The 22,621-nt window shown below is 35.6% G+C and overlaps 4 protein-coding genes and 1 pseudogene across 4 annotated transcripts; 2 read left to right on the top strand and 3 right to left on the bottom strand.

Moving 5' to 3' along the window:
• Positions 1-1,966, top strand: LOC113296538 (cinnamoyl-CoA reductase-like SNL6). Its single transcript, XM_026544843.1, has 5 exons — positions 1-366; positions 456-619; positions 717-914; positions 1,029-1,375; positions 1,526-1,966. The coding sequence occupies exons 1-5, from the start codon at positions 210-212 to the stop codon at positions 1,602-1,604; spliced, it is 945 nt and encodes a 314-aa protein (XP_026400628.1). The 5' UTR covers positions 1-209; the 3' UTR covers positions 1,605-1,966.
• Positions 737-6,070, bottom strand: LOC113296536 (pentatricopeptide repeat-containing protein At3g22470, mitochondrial-like). The gene is made up of 5 exons (XM_026544840.1): positions 3,339-6,070; positions 3,037-3,245; positions 2,624-2,720; positions 2,039-2,183; positions 737-870 (listed from the first exon to the last, which is right to left on the bottom strand). Exon 1 carries the CDS (start codon positions 5,776-5,778, stop codon positions 4,192-4,194), a length of 1,587 nt encoding a protein of 528 aa, XP_026400625.1. The 5' UTR covers positions 5,779-6,070; the 3' UTR covers positions 737-870; positions 2,039-2,183; positions 2,624-2,720; positions 3,037-3,245; positions 3,339-4,191.
• A 4,136-nt stretch (positions 6,071-10,206) lies between these two features.
• Positions 10,207-16,579, top strand: LOC113294254 (annotated as a pseudogene).
• A 3,614-nt stretch (positions 16,580-20,193) lies between these two features.
• LOC113294253 (pentatricopeptide repeat-containing protein At1g62590-like) lies at positions 20,194-20,988 on the bottom strand. Its single transcript, XM_026542655.1, has one exon. It carries the CDS (start codon positions 20,986-20,988, stop codon positions 20,194-20,196), a length of 795 nt encoding a protein of 264 aa, XP_026398440.1.
• On the bottom strand, positions 20,203-22,147 carry LOC113294251 (pentatricopeptide repeat-containing protein At1g62680, mitochondrial-like). The gene is made up of 4 exons (XM_026542654.1): positions 22,123-22,147; positions 21,598-21,918; positions 21,301-21,545; positions 20,203-21,192 (listed from the first exon to the last, which is right to left on the bottom strand). Exons 1-4 carry the CDS (start codon positions 22,145-22,147, stop codon positions 20,989-20,991), a joined length of 795 nt encoding a protein of 264 aa, XP_026398439.1. The 3' UTR covers positions 20,203-20,988.
• Between the last annotated feature and the right edge of the window lie 474 nt (positions 22,148-22,621).

The raw sequence follows: 22,621 nt of genomic DNA, 5'->3' as shown, positions 1-22,621 counted from the left end.
TAGGTAGTTGGGAGGTCTTCATCTCCTTCTAGCAACAACCACCTCCCACCTATCTATCAACTAGTACTACTTCCCTCACATAATTTGAATGCTCTCTTCCTTTTAAATACCAACTCACTCACACCTCTTCCAAATAACACACATTTCTTTTTTCATTTCTCAAGCAACTTACACTTTCTCGCTCTCTCCTAAAACAACAAGAAGAAAAAATGTCTCCAGCAGCTGTAATACCTGCTTCAATTCATGAAGAAGAAGAAGAATCGAAAAGGGTATGTGTGATGGATGCATCAGGAAGACTAGGTTCAAGCTTGGTTGAAAGTTTACTTCAAAGGAATTATATTGTTCATGCTGCCGTCTCTACCTATGGTAATTAGCTAACTAACCACCTTAATTTGGTTTTCATCTCAGAAAAATTTCTAAATTTTTGATGTTTCTTTTTTTTTTTTTGTGCACAGGTAATTTGCAGCCATTAAAAGGACTAGCTAGTTGTCTAAACAATAAGAAATTGAAGATATTTGAAACGGATCCTTTTGATTATGAAAGTATTATCAACGCTTTGAAAGATTGTTCTGCTTTGTTCTACACTTTCGAAACTCCTCAAGAACAACCCATCTTCGATGTATGTACTACTTAATTTTCTGTCTGTACCCTTTTCAATTGCTAAATTAATTAGATGTCTGATGATCTTCATTTTGATTTCTTGCTTTTTTTTTCAGGAGTTTATGCCTGAAATTGAGGTTAGAGCTGCTCATAACGTATTAGAAGCTTGTGCCCAGACAGATACGATGGAGAAGGTTATATTCACATCATCTGTAACAGCAGTTATTTGGGGAGAAGACCATAAATCCACCACCGCCGACGAAGAACTCTCTGAAAGGAATTGGAGTGATGTCAATTTCTGTAAGAAATTCAAGGTATAAATTGAATATGAAATCAATCATTTCTTCTATTTAACTCTAGACTTAGTTTGTATATTCAGAAATGAATCATAGTAATGTATGTGCCCCATGGTTAAATTGTTGTTACAGTTATGGCATGGACTGTCAAAGACATTAGCAGAGAAAACAGCCTGGGCATTGGCAGTGGACAGAGGAGTAAACATGGTGAGCATCAATGCAGGACTGTTAGTAGGACCAGAGATTTCAATGAAGACGTCTTATTTAAAAGGTGCAGCTGAGATGTACGAAGATGGTGTTTTAGTAACAGTAGACCTGAAATTCTTAGTGGATGCTCATATCTGTGTATCCGAAGATATTTCGTCTTACGGACGATACTTATGCTTTAATCACGTGGTTAATCGACCTGATGATGCCGTTGAGTTTGCGAAAATGTTAACTCCGTCAACGGAGACGACAACTTTATCAGCAGCTACAAGGTTAGTGGTGGTGTCATTGCATGACCAAATGCAATGAACTTAAATTTGGGTTTTATCTTTAACAGTACAGGATCATTAAAGATTTGATGCCTCCTCCACTACTACACTGTTGCTTACACTCAACCTTAAAATCTTTCTTGTGTTTAACAGCTATGAAGATTTGGGGATCTTTGAGCAAAGGATTGGTAACAAGAAGATGAACAAATTGATGGTGGATTACAAGAATTGATGATATGTTGATAGAATAGTAGCCTCACAGATTTCAAGTATACTTTCTTTTGTCTACAGATAAAACAGAAGAAAAAAAAAGTCATGATGCTAATGGGGGTACCAATTTTGCTTGGGATGTACCAATTTCTTCCATGAATGTTTTGTCTTATATGAAAATTTGGTACACCCCCTAAGCATTTTGGTACCCCTATTAGCAGCTTTGAGAAAGGTACATGTCAATACTGTTTTAAATTCTTAGGAAACGGCAAATGCAAGAGAGAATAGGTAACAATGTCCGATTGTAATTGTACTCATAATCGGTGTAATATAAAGCCAGAGATGTAATTCTTCCCCAGAAGATATGAAATTGGAAATTTCTAATTGTAGAGGTCACAACTCACAAGTTTAAGCTATATATATATCCTGCAACCGAAGTACCAGTGAGGTAAATACCTTAATAATGCGCTTAACGTATAGATGCATCATCTCTGAAAAATAGCCGGCGCTTTATAGTAACCACAGGGTATAACGTCTAGATGCAAAAGTACCAAAGGGACAAATAAATTGCAATGTACACACTTGATGGTGTCATGTCAACCTGCAGAAAGATACAGCTGAGAAGATCACACGAGGAGATTGTGCTTTAAATTCCGAAAGATGATAAGTCAAGAGCTTTTAATTGAGATTGAAAACTGCACTAGTAGTATAATGTTTGGCTGAAATTTAAGACCATTGTTAAAAAAACATAACTAAAACAAAATTTGTAGACCCAATTTGGTTGATATGCAAATTAATGATTTCTAACTAACCCAACAGAGACTAAACAACCAACTAAAATTGGAGATACAAGTGGTTACTAATAGGGTCGATGAAGTCGTTTTCTCAATCAAGACTATTTCCTGTGTTCCCACTCTAGCTAATGGATGCGAAATACAGTCATTTACATAATTAAAGACTAACCGTAACATCGAGTTAAAAAGCTGTGAAGGAAAGATAGCAGTGCATTAGAAGATATTCAGATAAAAATTTCAAGGTGACCTGAGCCTTCAAGTGACTTTGTTCTGATTCTCCATTGGGTTGACGAAATGGACTTGCATTTGAGAACTTCTCCTTTACATGGTCAGTTCCTTGGAATCTGGAAGGTAAATGAAAAGTATGAACCAAGCACAAGAGCAGAAAAATATGATGTTTATAATATTTGTTGCATATTATCAAGTGAATTCACATATATGTTTTCAAGATGGTGCCACTCTTAGGAAGTCGGTATGGCTGCTAGGTTCCACTTTCTGCTCAACCAAACCAACAAATTAATAAATACCAGAACCATTTAACCAGAAACTCATAAAAATATGGATCACAGTGATAAACATAGACGAAAAATATTTACGTAATGAAAACTTAAAAGATGTTATTATTTGAAAAGAAAAGAAAATAAAGGGAGACAAACTTACAATAGATTCCATTGGTCTCTTCAGCAGGGAGGAAATGACAGTAACACTTGTTGTCATTTGATTCACAAACTTCAAAACATAAGATCTCGCACAACCTCCATAAGAATCTTGCAACGACCTCAACCATGGCGTCCATAGAAATAGAGTGTAATAGCAAAGTCAGCAATACATTTGATAATGTATATTAAACCATGTATATTAATAACACCCTGCGCCATTAAAACAAGTTAATCTAACAAGACACAGAATCACAAACACATGGACACTTGAAATGAACAAAGGATTAATGCCCGACACATTACATTTCATTTTGAAATGTCCTTATCTCCTCCAAACTCTCTAGCACAAAATTTCATGTGATGCTCCATATCATATGAAAGTGTTAGAAACCCACAATGTTTTGCATGAGCGATAAGTCTTGCTCAATCTATCTTTGTCAAGATATCTCATTCTGTCTACTGCCCTACAGATAAAGAGAGGCAGATAAAAAACCCGCAGATATGCCTGCATGAGATTCAGTTGGCAACTATCCTCTTTCAGAAACGGAGCTGCCACTGCTGAAACCATCAAATGAATGAATTTGAACATTACATAAGAAATTACAGGCAAAAAATACAAACCAAAGATGCAGAAATATGAAAAAGTGTATACATGTTAAGTTCTAACTGAAATCCAACATAGAACAGTGCACCAGAAGCTCAAGTGAAGAGACTACAGCTGGGCATCTTAGACTCATGATATACTACTTGTAGTGTCAGCTGAAGAACCAAGAACAATGCTGATGGCCATAAAATATCAAACTGTACAAGATAACCCTGTCTATGTACCATATCAAGCTTCTCAAATTTGTCTGAAAGAAATTTCCATCACCGACAACGACATCCCTAATCACAGCAGTAGCCTGGAACCTTACATTGCCAACACTTTTTTTTCAACAAGAATTTCAAAACCTGGATAACAGAATTTCATACTATGTTGCTTTTCAAAAAGTATAATATACCGTGCTACCATTAACGACAGGAGTAACTGGATTAAGGCAAGAAAGATTAATAAGAACTTGAGAGAAATAAATATCCATAATCAAAAATATCAAGCACATACATGCCCCACAAGGTCTTCAGATTTTTACTGTTATCCTCAACGAATAACAAGTTATCAGAAAAACAGCTGAAGATTTTTTAGTTCACCTGCTGGGAGTGTGCTTATTAACAAGGATACAACAGAATCACTTGGTGCAAATTTTCTTTCACGCATCTTGCGAAGAAACAGTAAGGCCTTCTCAGTGTCCTTCCCTTCAAGAAAACCCTTGATGATGGTATCATATGTTCTAGAATCTGGTGAACAACCTTTCTCTTCCATTTGGATGATTAATTTGTTAGCCTCCAAGAACATCCTGTGATGAAAGAGTCCAGCTATCATTGTGGTATATGTTACGAAATCAGGAACTAATCCTTTTTCTGGAATCTCACTAAATAGTTTTCTTGCATCATCCAACCGGCCAGCCTGACACAAACCATGAATAAGGATACTATACATTTCAACATTAGGTAAGATATCAGTACCCTCCATGGATTCGAGCAATTCCATTGCATCCACAATTTTTCCATTCTTGCAGAGACCATCCAAAATTGTATAGTATGTGACTTCATTTGGAGATACACCAAAAGATTGCATCTCATTAAGAAACCTCTGAGCAGTCTTCATTCTTCCATCCCGGTATAGTCCCCTTAATAGTATAGTGTAAGTAACTATTGTGGGTTCCAATCCATTTTTTTTCATTTTCTTGAAAAGCTGCATAGCTTCATCCAACTTACGGTTCTTGCAATACCCATCAATTAATGTACTGCAACTGATAACATCGGGTTTAAGGCCCCTATCTACCATCGAGTCAAACAGTTTCACCGCATCTTGCAAAAGACCTGCCAAACACAGACCATCGAGCATTGAGTTATAAGTAATCCGATCAGGTTTTATATTTACCCTGTCCATTAATTTGAATAGTCCCCAAGCATCTCCCGTTTTCCCATCTTTACAATGTGAATCTATCAATATACTAAAAGTAACCGTAACGGGTGAAATTCCTCGATGCATCATTTCATCAAAATATCTTCTTGCTTCTTCTTGTTGTCCATGTAGGCAATGACCATGAATCATACAAGTATATGCTGTTACGTCTGCTGAGATTCCTCTACTAACCATGTCGTCAAAGAGTCTCTTTGCCTCATTTAACTGGCCTGAATTGCATAGTCCGTCAATCAAAGAATTGTAAACAACTAGATCGGCAACAATATTTATATCTCTGTGCATTTGAGAGAAGACAACCAAAGCTTCATCAACTAAACCTCCTTTACAAAGTGCATCAATTATCACACAATATGAAACAACATCTGGTCTGCAATTCCATTTAGACATGTTATTTTTTAACTGAAGAGCAAGACCCACTTGATCAGTTGAACAAAACCCATGTATAAGAGTATTACATGTAAACTCATTAGGTTGAATACCTGTTTGAGACATTTTAGCAAACACTTTGAGTGCAAAATCAATCTTTCCTTGAAGGCACAACCCTTTAATCAGTGTAGTGAACGTGATAACATCAGGCTGATGACCTCTCTTTAATATCTCTCCAAGCAAACAAAACCCGTAAAATACTTTACCTAGTTGACAACAGCAATTAATCAAAATGCTGAATGTATAGATATCGGGTTTTACTCCAACCAAACTCATCTTCTTATACAACATAATGACATCTGAATAGCACTTGATCTTCGATAATGAACCCAATACATGATTAAATGTATCATTATAAGGTAATGGCCTTTCCTAAATCAATTGATCAAAGTATCTCAAGCCATCATCAAGCTTCTTAATCCTTCCAGACTTGCACTCATCCAGCACATAACTCTCGAGCTGTGATATTCTTCTGCTCTTGTTACCTCCTGAACCATAATAATCTCTCGCAAATGATTGATGATAACTAGATATAACTCTGGTAGCATTAAGCTTTAATCTATGAACCAGACTCATTCTTGAGCGCTTCTTGTTTATCAGATTCAGCTTTTGAATGAAAAAGAGAGCTGAAAACAGACATTATACTTTGCACTACTGAAGTGTAAGCCAAGTGTGAGACTAGATTGTACGTAAAGTGTAAGAATGGATTTGATTGTTGGGAAAATAAATGGGCCTCTCAATTTTTTCAGCAGCATAGCAGCTGCAGCATACCATTGGTGCCAACGAGTAGGGTGTACATGAAGCAACAATTCTCAGCGTCTAATTGGCCGACTGTTAAGGAGGCCTTCTATATGGTCACTTAAAACTGCATTTGTCTGTTGTAAAAAAATAAATAAAATTGGATTTGATTTCATGAAATTCAAATCCACATGATTGAACGAATTGATCATGAAATTCATTCGTATACAATCAAACAAACATATTCCCAGTACAAACTGACTAAGAAAAACCATCACATCGATCAACTAAATCGGACCCTAAACAGATTCCAGTAGCTGGGAATCGGGTGAAAAAGATGGACTTTCGGACCCGGTCTTCCTTGGTTCCGACCCATTAGCCCATATCTGAATATATCAATATCTCTTTGCGTGCTGTAAAATGTAAACAAACCTCTAGGAGGAGATATTTTTAGAACTATGATTTCAGGTATATCAAAAACTTTCAAGGCATACAAAATAGTTTTCCCATCCTAGGTGATCTTATAAGGGGTGTCTATTGGGTAGTTCAATTACCTATATATCCTTGAACCTAAAATCAAAAAATAAACTATCCTAAACATCTCTTCTTCTTCCTCCAGCTAAACCACCTTCCTTTTCTCTCAGATTTTTTTCATCACTGTAATTAATTATCGATTCGTGAAAATTCGATCATTGGTTAAATTGAACTATATAATGGATCGTACAAAGAAAAAAGCAAACTGAGGTGTTCTAAATCCTCTTCCAATCCATGAATTAAAGAAGAAGAACCAATTGAAGATGAAGGCGTAAAAACTATAATTGAACCGGAAATTGAATCGGAAATTCAACCAATTGAAGCTCCAAATACTGAAATGAGGATAAGAAGGTATTCCCTACAAACACAATATTTTATTTGTTGTTTTTCATGGATTGAATGGGTTAAATTGCTAAAAACTTAGGGTTTTTGACGGTTACAGTAGCGGGTTCGGCTGATAATTGAGTTGAGTTTTGAGCCGAACTGTTCTTGAAATTTCACCCTGAAAGTGTCTATGAACAGTTCGGCTAAACGGTAAATGTCAATTTTTAGCCGAACTCCAAAATGTGTATTGAATACGTCCCAGAACAGTGTCAGTCTCGGCTAATACCTTGAAAACCTTCCCGGCCGAACCTGAGAAGTGAAATTTTCCCCAGGTGGTTGTCAGGTTCGGCTGACTCGATTAGATCACTTTCAAGCCGAACCTCTCTCTATAAACACTTCGAAAATATTGATTTTCAGGCTCTAGGTTCGGCTAGCTCGTGTTGTTGAGTTATCAGCCGAACCTTCTCTTTGCACACTCAAGTTTTTCGATCTTGTTTCGGCCATAACTTTTTCTTCCGATGTCGGAATGACCTCATTCTTTTTGCGTTGTGTTTTTATTTTCATTCTCTTGAAGTTGAAGATAAGATCTAATTGATTTTAATGAGTTTAATATGGACCTTGGTATTCTCCATCATTAGACTTCACTTTCTTAACACTTTTAGTAATTTCCACTTTTTTTGTTTGGTTCATCCTATGAAAAGGCTGCACAATAGAAAACATATGAAATAAAAAGCCTAACCCCTAAATGTGTATGAGTTTAAGTGTTTCATGGAAAATCAGTATCATGTTCGGCTGATGTGATTTTTTGAATATGAGCCGAACTTGGAAAAATATATAGTTCGGTTGACACGATATTTAGAGTGAGAACCAAACCTAACTCCCAGGAATAAGTTCGGCTTGCTATTATACATTAATATAATCCGAACTAGGATCTTGTAAATAGGTTGGAAGTTGGAAAATGAAGTTTCGACGTATAACGTTAATAAATTCAGCTAGCCGAACAGTTCATCAATTTAGTGGGTTTGTCTTATATTTTTAAGCCGAACATAGTCCTGATTCGCCGAACCATGATAAAAAATGCAATTTTTTGATGATTTCAAGCTACAAAAGTGAGATTAAACATAAAATAGAAGTGTACATGCGTGTTAGAAGCATTGGGTTCCTCATCTATGTATTTATCATATGGATTTGGCTCATAAAATTCATCATCTTGAGTTTGTGTAAAATCATTCTCACAATCTAAGAAATCAGCCATTTCTGGATCACTGTTATAGTTGATATGTATTTTCCTAGGTTTTTTAGATGAAGAATGACCCTCCTCATCCTCCATTGAATCAAGAAGAAAATTTTTCTCACTTTCTCCTTCTCTCCTTCTCAATAAAAACTTTGATTTTTTTTCCCAAAATTTTTTCATCTAAACAAACCTTTATAATTCTGAAAATTATCTTAATCACTAAACAAAAGTTTTAATCACTAATCCAGATTACTAACACTAATACGTAAAGAGTAGATTTGCCTTTAAAAAAAATTGGTTAAGGGGATTTCTGATTTTGTTATTTCACATCCTTTTTTTGTTTTATTCAGTATGCCTAATAAGATTTCAGTATACCCAAAATCATAGTTCTAATTTTAAGGGGAAATTAGGCACAGGCACAAAAGATAAATATTTTTATTGTCAGGCCCAAGACTATTTTTTATTTCCTGACACCCATAATTATATGAAATTTTGGAAAATGTCTGCATAATGGTTATGCATCCTAATTTTTAAGGTGTATAGTTGGTAACGCAACTTGGATATAAACTATCTAAAAACCCCGTCTTGGAATTTTAAAAATTTTATATCGTCGGAAAGCGTTTTAAGAGAGCTACATAACGAGTACAAATAACAATACCTAATTTAAGTTTTTTGTGTAAAAAATCGGAGACGATTGTTCTTTTAAGCAGAATTTTCGAAAATTTGGTATACAACCATTATGCAGCCACCAAAACCATGCATAACACATTATACAACCATATTTTGGTTCATGCATCTATTAATTTATGCATAACATGTTATGCATCCATTTTCTTAGATGCATAAAAGATTATGCATCAATTTTTTTAATTCAGTGTTTACAAAAATATGGTTGCATAATGCTTTATGCATCCATTTTATCGACTGCATAACATGTTATGCTGATATTATTGTAGGTGCATGAAAACTTATGCAACCTTTTTTTTATTGGTTTCAATACTAACAAAAAAGTTGTTGCATAATGTGTTATGCAACCATTTTCGGGAATGCATAACAAGTTATGCAACAATTTTTGTAGATGCATCACAGATTATGCAACCATTTTTGTAGCTGCATAACAAAATTATTCAACCATTATGACCAACACCGACACTAATATATCCATATCTTTCCAACCAACAATACCAACTTCTCAACTCAGCTTATCCAAGGCGGGGACAATTATCTCCTTATTGGGACAACTTCACAGGTTATATCTCGTGTTTATAGGCATATATGGTCGTGCTGTGGGACAATTATCTCCTTATTGGAGAATTTCATGGAAATCATTAGCTTCCTCTAGGACCACTCCGTAGACTTCATAAAAGTGTAAGTAAATGATGCTCTGCTATTTCCTGCACTGATTAGATGAAAAATAATTAATATATTGACTGGATAAAATGTGTTTCATCATTATATTTTTAGAGGTATGCATCTGGTGACTACTCTCCTTACTAAATTATGGATACGAGACCAAACCAGATGTAATAGAAGCTCCCACAACAATGGTATCATAAGAAAAAAAAAAGACACAGCTACGGAGACTAAGCTCTTTGACAAGGCTACTCATGTTGTCGTCGACATACAAGAAAGCAATCCAGAAACCGAAGCATCAGATTAATGTGAAGTGCCCTTACGGTAACAAAACACGCTGAGGCTGAGACTGGCAATGAAAATAAAAACATTTGGTACACAAGCACAGTTTGTGAATTTCCACAGTACAGATCGACCCTGATAAAAAATACTTTTGATATGATCCATGGCCAGGCTGCGGATTTGTGCTTGACACAAAGAGCTGGTTAGACTTTACCTCGCCGACAGTGGGAACACCATATATAGGAGATAAAAGAATGGATTTGATGGTTGGGAAAATGAATGGGCCTCTCAATTTTGCAGCAGCATCGCTGAGTAGGGAGGAGGCTATCATAGCCGGGTGCACATGATTCTTAAGGTAGCAACATCCGGTGCCGAGTAGGGTGCATATGTAAATGATGCAGCAATTCTCAGCATCTAATTATTAACCTGGACGGATTAGGGTCTACCCAGAATCCCAGATTAACTGGGGTATACTTATTTTGTTCCCACCCAAGATAGTGGGCTAAGGGGTGTCTAATATGTGTAGAGTCACTTAATTACCCTTTTCCTAATAATAAGTAAAACTATCAAACTATCCGTTTTTGGTTTTAGATCAAAACCTTATTCTTTTCCTTCTCCTTCATCACCGATCTAATGATCAATTTCTTTTTCCTTCTCTATGTTTCATCGTTTTCAAATGAAAATTTTTCATCAATTATATTTTTTTTTGTTGTCGATTAATTATTTCTAACTTATATCTAGTGTTTAGTTATTTGAATGACAAATTAGATCAAAAAATTTGAAACTGTTGAATTGTAGTTACACTCGTTATGGTATTTTCTGGTCGAGCATGACGACTTTTCATATTTATTTGCAGTCCTCAAGGTTCTAGGATGAATAACGTAACGACTTTTCAAAGAATTTTATTTCTGAAAGTGACATTCACAGGGTCGTCATGGTCTTCATCCATATACCTTGATGACTATTGATGCAGTATGAATAGTCGTGATTAAGAACTCCCAAAAAGCAACTTTTCCAGTGCACAAGTTTGTTACTGGCCGTCATGGCTTTGTAAAAATAATATGATGACTAATAGATAGTCGTCAGTGTGATGCATTTTCAACCATGACGACTGTAAATGCGAAAAAAATAATGTGTGGTCGGCATGCTTAGTTTTAGTTGAGCGTGTCGATTAATGACTCCCAGAAAACAAGTTTTTCTGTGTCACAATTCTGTTATTAGTCGTCATGGTTTTGTAAAAATAGTATGGTGATTGACAAAATGTCGTCGGTGTGCTACATTTTCGATCGTGACGCCTATAAATTCGAAAAATGATTGTTTAGTCGGCATGCTTTGTTTCGGTGGAGCATGTCGATTGTTCATGGACTGAGTTCTGAAAGTACTCAGTCGACATGTTTTTTCTCAATCGAGTATGCCGACTTTTGATACTGTGATTTCTGAAAATGTTAATTTCTTCTGTAATCTGGAAATGAAACTGTTAAACAGCTGTGCAATCCCCTGATCAGAAGTGTTTGGCTAGTATAATTTCATTTATGTTAAGAAAAAATCAATTTTTTGTTTCTCAAAAATCTTTCAACAAAATCCATAATTTCAATCTAACCAAAACAAGATTTTATAACCTTTAATCCAACTAATCAATCTAATAAAATTAATTAAACTAAACATATTAATTAGTACTAATTAAACAAAAGCAATTTAGTCTTTTTCATAAATATAAGAGGCTTCGGATCTTACTTTTTTCTTTACTCAGAAAAGGACAATATATATTAAAAAAGGAAAAGAACATGTAAGACCACGTAGCAGTGGTTAATCTGAAAAGAAAGTTACAAGGATACTACTAGTAGCCAATAACAAAACAAAACTTGGTATCAGGGGCGGAACTACTAGTGAGGTGGGTGGGTCACTGGACCCACCTAAATTTTGGATAATCCTTAATTAGTATTACAAGTCCTGAAAATGTGAGGGTGAAAAACGTTATAGCAGTCAAACTAAGGAAATAAATGAGTGAAAAAAGGCTGATTTTTAGGATTTTTAGGCTTCCGTTTAACAATCTCTCTTGAAATGAACCTACTTCTACTCTGTTTAATTAACTTGTTCTTCAAAGCTGCAAAGCTCCATGAGAAGCGAAAACGATGTTGCACAATGCGTTGTGCAAGTCCCAATTGATCATGTCTATTTGCATCAACTAATATTTGAATGGATTCATTTAAGGTGGGACTTGATGATTATAGCTTCGTACTTCTATGTTCAAACGAGATGTTTACATCAAAAAATTTGGTGGTTTTCCTTGTGATTAGTTATGATTCCAAAATATTTTTCGCCGTCACTGCTTGGGATACAAAGTGCTTTGGAAAAGAAAGTGGTTACTAGCAGTGGTTAACCTAAAAAGAAAGTGCTTTGGATCTTACTTCCTAATGACCCTATTCTATCTTATTAAGTATATACCCCAATTAATCTGGGTAAACTCCGATCTAGCCGGGATTATTAACTATAATGAATATAGAACTTGTTTACAAGTCTTAGAAGCCCATGAGCCTAACGACCTTCGAAAACCGGCTTGCAAGGGTAGGATTGTCTAAGACTTATAAGCTTTACATTGTGGAGGATCTGGGCGACGTGGGACTATTTCTAACAACATGGAATCACGAATCGTTATAAAAAAACTTTACACCGGAAAAACATACGTTTTCGATTGCTCAAAATTGCAAAAGCCAGACAGATTAGAAGGTTCCAGATGTACAAGTAAATAACCACATGGCATAACAACACGTTGGAAGACTAGGTTCAAGCTTAGTTGAAACTCTACTTCAAAGGAATTATATCGTTCATGCCGCCGTCTCTACCTATGGTAATTATCCCCTAAATTGGGGTTCATCTTAATTGTTCTCCGTTTGGATTAAAATTAATGATGTTTTTGGGTGACAGGTAATTTGCAGCCATTAAAAGGGCTAACTAATTGTCTAAACAATAAGAAATTGAAGATATTTGAAACGGATTCTTTTGATTACGAAAGTATTATCAACGCTTTGAAAGATGTTCTGCTTTGTTTTACAATTCCGAAACTCCTCAAGAACAACCTATCTTTGATGTATAGGGATGGCAACGGATAGATATCCAGTGGATATTGGCAGTTCCGATAAGGTTAAGGTTAAGGATTATCGGATATCCTGTATCCGATAATATCCGGCGGATACCAAAAATTCTAATTCGATAAGGTTAAGGTTAAGTTATCGGATATCGGATTTTTATTCGATAAAATCCGGTAACTAGGAAAAAACCTAAAAACTTGAAAAAAAAACAGAGTCTATCTTTTTAAGTTCAAAATGTTCAGTGAAAAGTATAAACCCACACAAGTACAATGTTTAGAATTTACTCTCAGTCTAGTGAATGCAAAAGAAAGTATACAACAGGCTACAACAAAGCCAAAAAAACAATGTCTCCCAGTCTTAGTGTGGTCTTGCTTGGCTGCCTGGCATATTGCATCAACTTCACCTCAGTCCATGATTTCCATATTTGCATTCACAAATCACAAAGAATCAATTGATAAGAAAATTCTGACATCCAACATTTCAGTACCTCAAAGCTTTCACCATTATAAACAACAGTGCAACACACATACCCACATGTTAACCGAGCAAAAGATATGCAATCTAATAAGTGACTACAAAATATGGAGGTATAATACTAGTACTGCATTATATTGTAAAGACTGGACGATAGGCTTTCACTAACAAAAAAACGACAACATATCAAAAACAAACCTTTTAATCTTATGGTCTGAGTCATACATTTTACTCATCCAACAATGCTTATAAACTGGACTCACAGAGGTAACAAGGCACAAAACCCTATTTACAGAGGTAACCAAGCTTTCACCACTTAGTGTGTCCCTATTTCACAACCTCCCCTCTAACTTTGCAACACATGTGCCCTTAAATTTGTATTTTTCATCAGCACACACATATTTGTCAACACACCACTATATTAAGATAAACTGAGATAGTGAGAAATTGAGAACATAAACTATAAATCTAAAACATAATATGGACAACATGGACAGTTCAGTAAGCAAAACAACATGTCAACAACTATATGATAAGCTACACAAATAGAAAAGGCTGATATAGAATCCACTATATGGTAACAAACTCATACTAAACAATAAATAACACAATGATTTTTCACATGATAGTCATAGACATTGCATTTAAAAGTTACAGCTTTACAAACTCATATTAGTATATTACCCTATTGCTTCCTTGTCTTGAAGACCCAATGACTGACATATGGGGTTGGCTTGGGTTGGAAATTGATTCATGATCCCAAATTTCAGAATAACATATACATATTTACTATAAACTTTACATAAAAATCTGAAAGCTACAAGGCAACATTGCTTGATGATGTAAGTGTTATAAGCTCTTATTCACTTAGCTGTAGTGACATAACAAGATTTGAAATACTGAAATAAAACTATAATCTACACATTCTAACACATATCCTTAATTATTCTTTAAATTACACAAAGCTAAAGGCTAAAGCAAAGAAACTATGGGTACTGTGACTACTGTCACTTTTTTGTACTTAACATCAACAACTCATAGCATAACCAAGACACCTATGGTTCTTATTACATGTTGAAGGTTCAATACAAACAAATTGAACTGCAAATCACACATCCACAACATCCATAAAGCCATCCATGAATTGAGAATATTTAAGAGACATGAGAATACAACATGTGGCTAAACTTCACAACATTTTTTTTAATCAAAATACTAACACTTGAAGATTACAACTTACATTCTTCTTCTTTGCTGCTACTGGAGTTTTAACACCTTTCTTGGGATCCTGCAATAAACAAATGAAGTAATGGATATGATACTGAGGTTACAATCTGAAAAGAGATCAATACAAATCGAAGCGAATCAATCTAAAAGATTAGCTGAACAGAAACAACAATATGACCAAGAAATCATTCAATCACTTCAATGGCTTATATTCAAACATGAATCAGAAGGAAATTTTCTAGAAAATCAATTGAAGTTGTGTAAACCCTAGAAGAGGGAGGGATTTAGATCGAGATGATATAGAAAAATTAAACCCCTAACTATCAATAGTAAGTTATTCTTCGACCTCATATTCCAGTTCAGTTTAAACCCATCTCAAATCTTTCATCCGTAGCCCTAATTTTTTTATTGCAACACATAAACCCTAATTTCATAAGAATTGAACATAGAAATCGAACAAAAATCATTAACAACATAGAGAGGGGAGCGAATCAATACCTGATTAAGAGATTAATTACTGGAGAAGTGAGAACTGAGTGATTAATCGATAGGGGGGAGCGAGACTGAGACTGAGAAGAGAAGAAAAAAAAAGTGAATCAGAAATGTCTTCTCTTCTCTCGACTCCTCGATTAATAGGTATGTGAAAATTACTAGTACGCCCCTACCCTATCGGATATCGGATATTAACCAATCGGATAGAGCCCAATCCGATTCCGATAGGTTAAGAGGACATATCCGACAATTTATCGGATTCGGATATCCGGTATCCGATATAATGGATAAAATCCTATAGGATTTCGAATAATCGGAAACGGATCCCGAATATCGGTTATCCATTGACAGCCCTATTGATGTATGTGTACTACTTAATTTTCTTTCTGTACCCTTTTCAATTAGTTCAAATTGATGTTAATTTCTCAATAATCAAAATTTGCTGATGATCTTCATTTTCATTTCTTGCTTCTTTCTCAGGAGTTCATGGCTGATATTGAGGTCCGGGCAGCTCACAACGTATTAGAAGCTTGCGCTCAAACAGACACAATGGAGAAAGTTATATTCACATCATCTGTGACAGCAGTTATTTGGAGAGAAGACCATAAATCCACCACCGCCGACGAACTCTCCGAAAGGAATTGGAGTTATGTTAATTTCTGTAAAAAATTCAAGGTATTTGAAAATTAAATCAATTATTTCTTCTTTTTTACCTCTAGACACTTATCAGGAATGATTGTAAGTGCCCAAATTGGTTACTACAGTTATGGCATGGACTGTCAAAGACACTAGCAGAGAAAACAGCCTGGGCATTGGCAATGGACAGAGGAGTAAACATGGTGAGCATCAATGCAGGATTACTAGTAGGACCAGAAATTTCAATGAAGACATCATATCTAAAAGGTGCAGCTGAGATGTACGAAGATGGTGTATTAGTAACAGTAGACCTAAAATTCTTAGTGGACGCTCATATCTGTGTATTCGAAGATATTTCGTCTTACGGACGATACTTATGCTTTAATCATGTCATTAATCGTCCTGGTGATGCCGTTGAGTTTGCAAAACTGTTAACTCCGTCAACGGCGACAACAACTTTATCAGCTGCTACAAGGTTAGTAGTGCAATGAACTTAAATTTGGGTTTTATCTTTAACAGTGCAGGATCATTAGGATTCGATGCCTCCTTCCAATATTACACTGTTGCTTACACTCGACTTTAAATCTTTCTCGTGTTTAACAGCTATGAAGATTTGGGGATCTTTGAACAAAGAATCGGTAATAAGAAGTTGAATAAATTGATGGTGGATTACAAGAATTGATGATACGTGGATAGAACAGTGGCCTCACAGATTTCAAGTATACTTTTATCTACAAATAAAAAAGTCAAGAAAATAGTCATGGCTACTAATGGGGGTACCAGTTTGCTTTTGAGGGTGTACCAATTTCTTACAAATAACGTTTTGTATTATATGAGATTTGATACACCCACTAAGCATTTTGGTACCCCTATTAGCAGCATTGAAAAAAAAGTACATGCATTACTGTTTTAAATTCTTAGAGGAAGGCAAATGCAAGAGAGAATAGTTATTAGTTAACAATGTCCGATTGTAATTGTACTCATAATCGGTGTAATATAAACCCAGAGATGTAATTCTTCCCCACAAGATATACAATTGAAATAATATTCCAAGTCTAATTTCTTGAGGTCACAAGATTAAGCAAATACTAAAATTATCCATAAATACCTCACACTCTACCGAAGCAGAAAAGATACCGACCAGCATGCATACCCCTAAATGCTGGCGCATTGCAGTGACCAAACAGCATACATACCCCTAAATGCAAATTGCAAAAAGTACCAAAAGGACAAGTAATGTGCAATGTACACACTAGGTGTGGTGTCAGGTCAACGTGCAACTGAGGAAGAAACACATAAATACTTTTTGTACAGAGAGTGACTAAACAGCAAGAAGATACAGCTGAGAGGATCACACGAGGAGATTGTGCTTTTAACTCTAGAAAGATGAAAGTCGAGAGCTTTTAATTGAGATTGAAAACTGCATAAAACCAAGTATTAATATGATGTTCGGCAGAAATTTGAGACAAATGTTAAGAAGATGACAACACAAAATCTGCAGACCCAATTTGGTTGATATGCAAATTAATGATTTCTAACTAACCCAACAGAGACTAAACAACTGACTGAAGTCGTCCTCAGATTGGATATACAAGTGGACGGCCAAGGTTCCAATCACTCGTAATTAAATCAAGATTATTTCCTGTGTTCCCACTCTAACTAGTGAATGCCAAATGATACACTAATACAATAATATTGTATAATTGAAGAATAATCGTAACACCCAGTTAAAAATGCTGTCAAGGAAGATAGTAGTGCAGTCAAGAAGACATTCAGATAAAAAGCTTCATAGATTTGGGTAGTTTATATTTGGTTTGTTTCCTAATGAGTCAAAATGGACTTGTAAGCTAGCAGACAAGCAACGATGTTAGTAGTAGTACCAAGCTTCCTCGCAGAATGTATACCTTGCCCAGAATCTATTGTTGAGGATCATTCATATGAAGTGTATATAGTGCCAAGCATTCAAGTGAAATTACCATTTCTTCGTTGGTACATATAAGATGTCAACAATGGTGCAATGGGAATGAATGACTACTATTGAGATACTAAACATTGAAATAACACCTCGATGATGCATTACTAGATATAGCAGATTACTGTAGATCCCTAGTACAGAAGTAACCAAAATAATCAAATACGGAACTGTATACATGTAACATATGAACTGCACCTGGAAAGAGATTTTATCGAGCGGATGCCGAAGATCGATATCAGAAATTTTTTTCGTTCCTGTCATCACCAAAATAATACTACCTCTGTCTCTAAAGAAAAACTACTATCACTTTTTCATTTTAACCTAAAAATAGGCCAAATTGAAAAGGCAATAATAACTCTTTTTTAGAAACGGAGGGAGTAGTTGTAAGCACAAGATTGTGGAGAAGGAGATGATTCAACTTCCAACCTAGTAAGAACCAAAGGGTCCATCTGGTGCGTGAAATCCAAAAAAATATAATGTCAATGAGATGTTGTCAGCAAAGGTCCTCATCTATGTCATAAAAAGGAGATCAGCTCTTGGTGTGGTCATAAAACTCGAAAAAACAGGAGGGGAAGATGTAAGCAGGTCAAACCAAGATTCAATTTAATGGAACTATTACAATCTTCAACGATCCTTATCTAAATTGATAGTCCTACAGTCTACTCAAAAGAACGGAGATGAAATCATTCTTAACATCCATAAGAGACCATTACATCATAATGTATGCAATATGGGATCGAAAATAAAACCTCTTGAGTAGCAAATCTTCCTAGAGAAGATACTATGAACCCATTCCACATATAAGATTTTAAGATGGTGCCGCTTTAAATCAGATATGATTCATGCGGCTGAATGAAATCAAGTCCACGATTGCACCAACTCATAGATCCTACTGTGGAACCTTCTGGTTCAGACTTTACAGTTTGAATGTCTAAAATGCATCATTCGCCTTAGCTTCAGTTTAGATGAAGGTTGAAAGATATGAACAAAGATGGAATTTATCTCACTTTTCAGATACGCAGCAAGAAAGTTGGATTAAGTTATACCTTTTTTTACTTAGTGAACTGAACTTCTTGTGCCTTTTCGATAGATTTTGGGCAGAGTAACAAAATCAGTGATGGCTGCTAGATTTTTACTTTCTGCTAAACAAAAACATTGATTTTAATCTAAACACCAGAAACTTATAGAAAAATGGATCATTGACCAACATAGAGGCAGAAACTTAAGTACTGAGAAATTGAAAGATGTTATAAAATAGAAAAGAAACGAAAAGGATAAAAACTTACAAAATTCAAGTCAGAAAACGGAGTTTGTTGCAAATTTCAATTGATTTTGTTGGTCGCTGCAGCATGGACGGAAAGACAGCAACACTTCTTGCTGTAAGAAAATCAGTCATTCTCTCACAAATTTAAAAACAAAAAGATAAAATAATGAAACAGAAAGTTGCCCTCAACCATGCGTCCGTAAAAATGAATGTTGTCATAGCAAAGTTTGATAAAAGCATGTTATATCATACAGTAATAACACCCTGCACCATTAAAACAAAGCTACTCTAAGAAGACACAGAATCACAAACTCAGCGATTCTTGCAATGAACAAAGGATTAATGCCTGACACATTCCATTTGATTTCTCCATATCATTTTTTCCTCTACAATCTCTAAAATTTTCTGTGGTGCTCCTAATGTAAGTGTTACAAACCCACAATGTGTTGCACAAGTGACAACTCTTACTTAATCTACTTTTTGTCAAGATATCTCATCATGTCTACTAACCTACAGACAGAGAGAGGCAGACATAAAACTAAGCTGCCACTGCGGAAACCAACAAATGAATTTTTACATTACATAACAAATTGCAAGCAGAAAAAAACAAACCAAAGGCAGAAATACAAAAAGGTGCATACCTGTTAAGTTCTACGTGAAATCCAACAGATACAGCAGTGCATCAGAAGCCCAAGCAAAGAGACTATAGCTTGGCATGTTACGGGCTCATGATATATTATTAATAGCATCTGCTGAACAGCTTAGAACAATGGTGATGGCCATAAGAATAACAAATTTTACAAGAATAAACATGTAGATGTACCATATCAAGCTTCTCTATTTGCTATCCGAAAATATAATAGCGACAGCGATATCCCTAATCACTGCAGTAGCCTGGAACTTTACATTGTTAAACAGAGACTTTCCAACAAGAATTTCAAAACCCAGAAAACAGAAATTCATATTATGATGCTTGTCATAAAATCATATCTACGCCACAACCATTACAAGTGAAAGAACTAGATTACGGCAAAAAAGGATTCATAAGAACTTGAGAGAAACAAAAATCCATATTAAAAATAAATCAAGCCGCACAAATGCCCCTCAAGTTTTTCAGATTTTCAGTGTTACCTTCAACAATTACAAGGTCTGACAAAAATAACTCAAGATTTTTCAGTTCATCTGTTGAGAGTGTGTTTACTAGCAAGGATACAACAGAATCACTTGGTACAAATTTTCTTTCACGCATCCTGCGAAGAAACAGTAATGCCTTTTCAATCTCCTTCCCTTCAAGAAAACCTTTGATGACGGTGTCATATGTTCTAGAGTTTGGTAAACAACCATTCTCTTCCATTTGGATAATTAATTTGTTAGCCTCCAAGGACATCCTGTGATGAAAGAGCCCAGCGATCCTTGTGGTATATGTTACTACATTAGGAACCAGTCCTTTTTCTGGAATCTCATTAAACAGCTTTATCGCATCTTCCAATCGCCCACCACGGTACAAACCATGAAGAAGGATAGTGTACATTTCAACATTAGGTAAGACACCAGTACCTTCCACGGATTCGAGCAATTCCATTGCCTCCACAATTTTTCCATTCTTGCACAGACCATCCAAAATCGTACTGTATAAAACTTCATCTGGAGATGGACCAGAATTTTGCATCTCATTCAGAAACCTCTGAGCAGTCTTCATTCTTCCATCCCGGTATAGTCCCCTTAATAGTATACTATAAGTAACTACTGTGGGTTTCAGTCCATTTTGATTCATTTTTTCGAATAACAGCAAAGCTTCATCCAACTTACGATTCTTGCAGTACCCATCAATTAGTATATTGCAACTGATAACATTCGGTTCAAAGCCCATATCTACCATTCAGGCGAACAGTTTCACCGCATCTTGCAACCGGCTTGCCAAACACAGGCCATCGATCATTGAGTTGCAAGTAATCTGATCAGGTTTTATATTTATCTTGTCCATCAACTTGAATAACCCCCAAGCATCTTCCGTGTTCCCATCTTTACAATGTGAATCTATCAATATACTAAAAGTAACCGTATTTGGTGAAATTCCCCGATGCATCATTTAATCCAAATATCTTCTTGCTTCTTCCTGCTCGCCATGTAGGCAATGACCATGAATCATACAGTTATATGTCTTCACATCTGCTGAGATTCTTCTACTAACCATGTCATCAAAGAGTCTCTTTACCTCAATTAACCGGCCAGAATTGCAAAGTCCATTAATCAAAGAAGTGTACACAACAACATTGGGTACAACACTCAAATCTCTATGCATTTCAGAGAAGACAACCAAAGCTTCATCAACTAGACCTCCTTTGCAAAGTGAGTCTATAATCGCAGAATATGAAACGACATTCGGTTTGCAGTTCCATTTTGACATGTTGTCTTTTAGTTGAAGAGCAAGACCCACTTCACCAGTTGTACAAAAGCCATGTATAAGAGTATTACATGTGAAGGCATTAGGTGGTCTGAGTCATTTTAGCAAACACTTTAAATGCAACTTCATTCTTTCCTTGGAGGCACAACCCTTTAACCAGTGTTGTGAATGTGATAACATTAGGCTGATGACCTCTCTTTATAAGTTCTCCAAGCAAACAAAACCCATAATTCAGTTTTCCAAGATTACAACAGAAATTAATCAAAATGTTGAATGTGTACAAATCAGGATTTACTCCAGCCAAACTCATCTTCTTATACAACAAAATGACATCTGAATAGCATTTAATCTTTGATAATGATCCGAATACATGATTGAACCTACCATTAGGTGCTGTGTAAGGTTCTTATGAGACACCAAATAGCAGGCTAAACAGTCGTTACAATCAGACTACGAAAGCTTGATATTCATATGATTATAAAAAAATAAAAAATCCTAAGCTAGACATTATTAGTACGAGCAAGTTAAGTAGGGAACCGTCATCATTCTAGTATGCAAAGGTTGTACATAGTTTGCTTGGTTTGATGTTAAGTGATCAAAATGACTAACCACCTTCATTTTGGTGTGGAAACATTTTAGTAGGAAACGTGACGAAACTGTTATTTGTACATACCACAAATGTATTTAGACTGAGATAATAATTTTTTATTTAGAGTGGAACTGTTTGTACCCAAGATGACTTAGGAGTTGTTGGTTGGAGGTAGTTATACCGAGAATTAATATGTACAAAGCTTGACGCTTAAGTCCTGATTATCACAAGAATGGCAGTCGAAGTCGATATGAGGAAGAGCGTCAGAGGAGAAGAAGCAAGTTGGCCGGAAGGTAGTACAATTCACATAGTGTGTACCTGCTCGTCCTCTGATGCGACAGATATCTTAATAATCCATTCAAGAAAAATTAATTTCATGTAAGGCATTAATCTGAAGAAGATAGCAGAGAAGAGTAGTGCCTCTGATGCAGAACTTAAGGTGTGATCCCTTCATTTTCTGGGGTTCTCTGTTTCTGCAGCATTATGAGAAGTATAGTCCCGCTGATGCATCACTCTCAA

This window comes from Papaver somniferum, chromosome 7 (assembly GCF_003573695.1).
Source record: "Papaver somniferum cultivar HN1 chromosome 7, ASM357369v1, whole genome shotgun sequence".
Taxonomy (NCBI): domain Eukaryota; kingdom Viridiplantae; phylum Streptophyta; class Magnoliopsida; order Ranunculales; family Papaveraceae; genus Papaver; species Papaver somniferum.
Note: the sequence above shows the minus strand (reverse complement) of the source record. Positions and strands in the feature narration are given on the sequence as shown.

Excerpts from the sequence above, each read along its gene's own strand:
- LOC113296536 (XM_026544840.1), bottom strand. The coding sequence starts at position 5,778 with ATGTTGTATAAGAAGATGAGTTTGGTTGGAGTAAAACCCGATATCTAT.
- LOC113296538 (XM_026544843.1), top strand. The coding sequence starts at position 210 with ATGTCTCCAGCAGCTGTAATACCTGCTTCAATTCATGAAGAAGAAGAA. Across the intron at positions 367-455 it reads TGCTGCCGTCTCTACCTATG|GTAATTTGCAGCCATTAAAA; the intron begins GTAATTAGCTAA and ends TTTTGTGCACAG. Across the intron at positions 915-1,028 it reads ATTTCTGTAAGAAATTCAAG|TTATGGCATGGACTGTCAAA; the intron begins GTATAAATTGAA and ends TTGTTGTTACAG.
- LOC113294251 (XM_026542654.1), bottom strand. The coding sequence starts at position 22,147 with ATGTTTCCACACCAAAATGAAGGTG. Across the intron at positions 21,546-21,597 it reads TAAAATGACTCAGACCACCT|TGGGTCTTGCTCTTCAACTA; the intron begins AATGCCTTCACA and ends CAACTGGTGAAG. Across the intron at positions 21,193-21,300 it reads AGAGACTCTTTGATGACATG|CATCGGGGAATTTCACCAAA; the intron begins GTTAGTAGAAGA and ends GATTAAATGATG.
- LOC113294253 (XM_026542655.1), bottom strand. The coding sequence starts at position 20,988 with ATGGTAGATATGGGCTTTGAACCGAATGTTATCAGTTGCAATATACTA.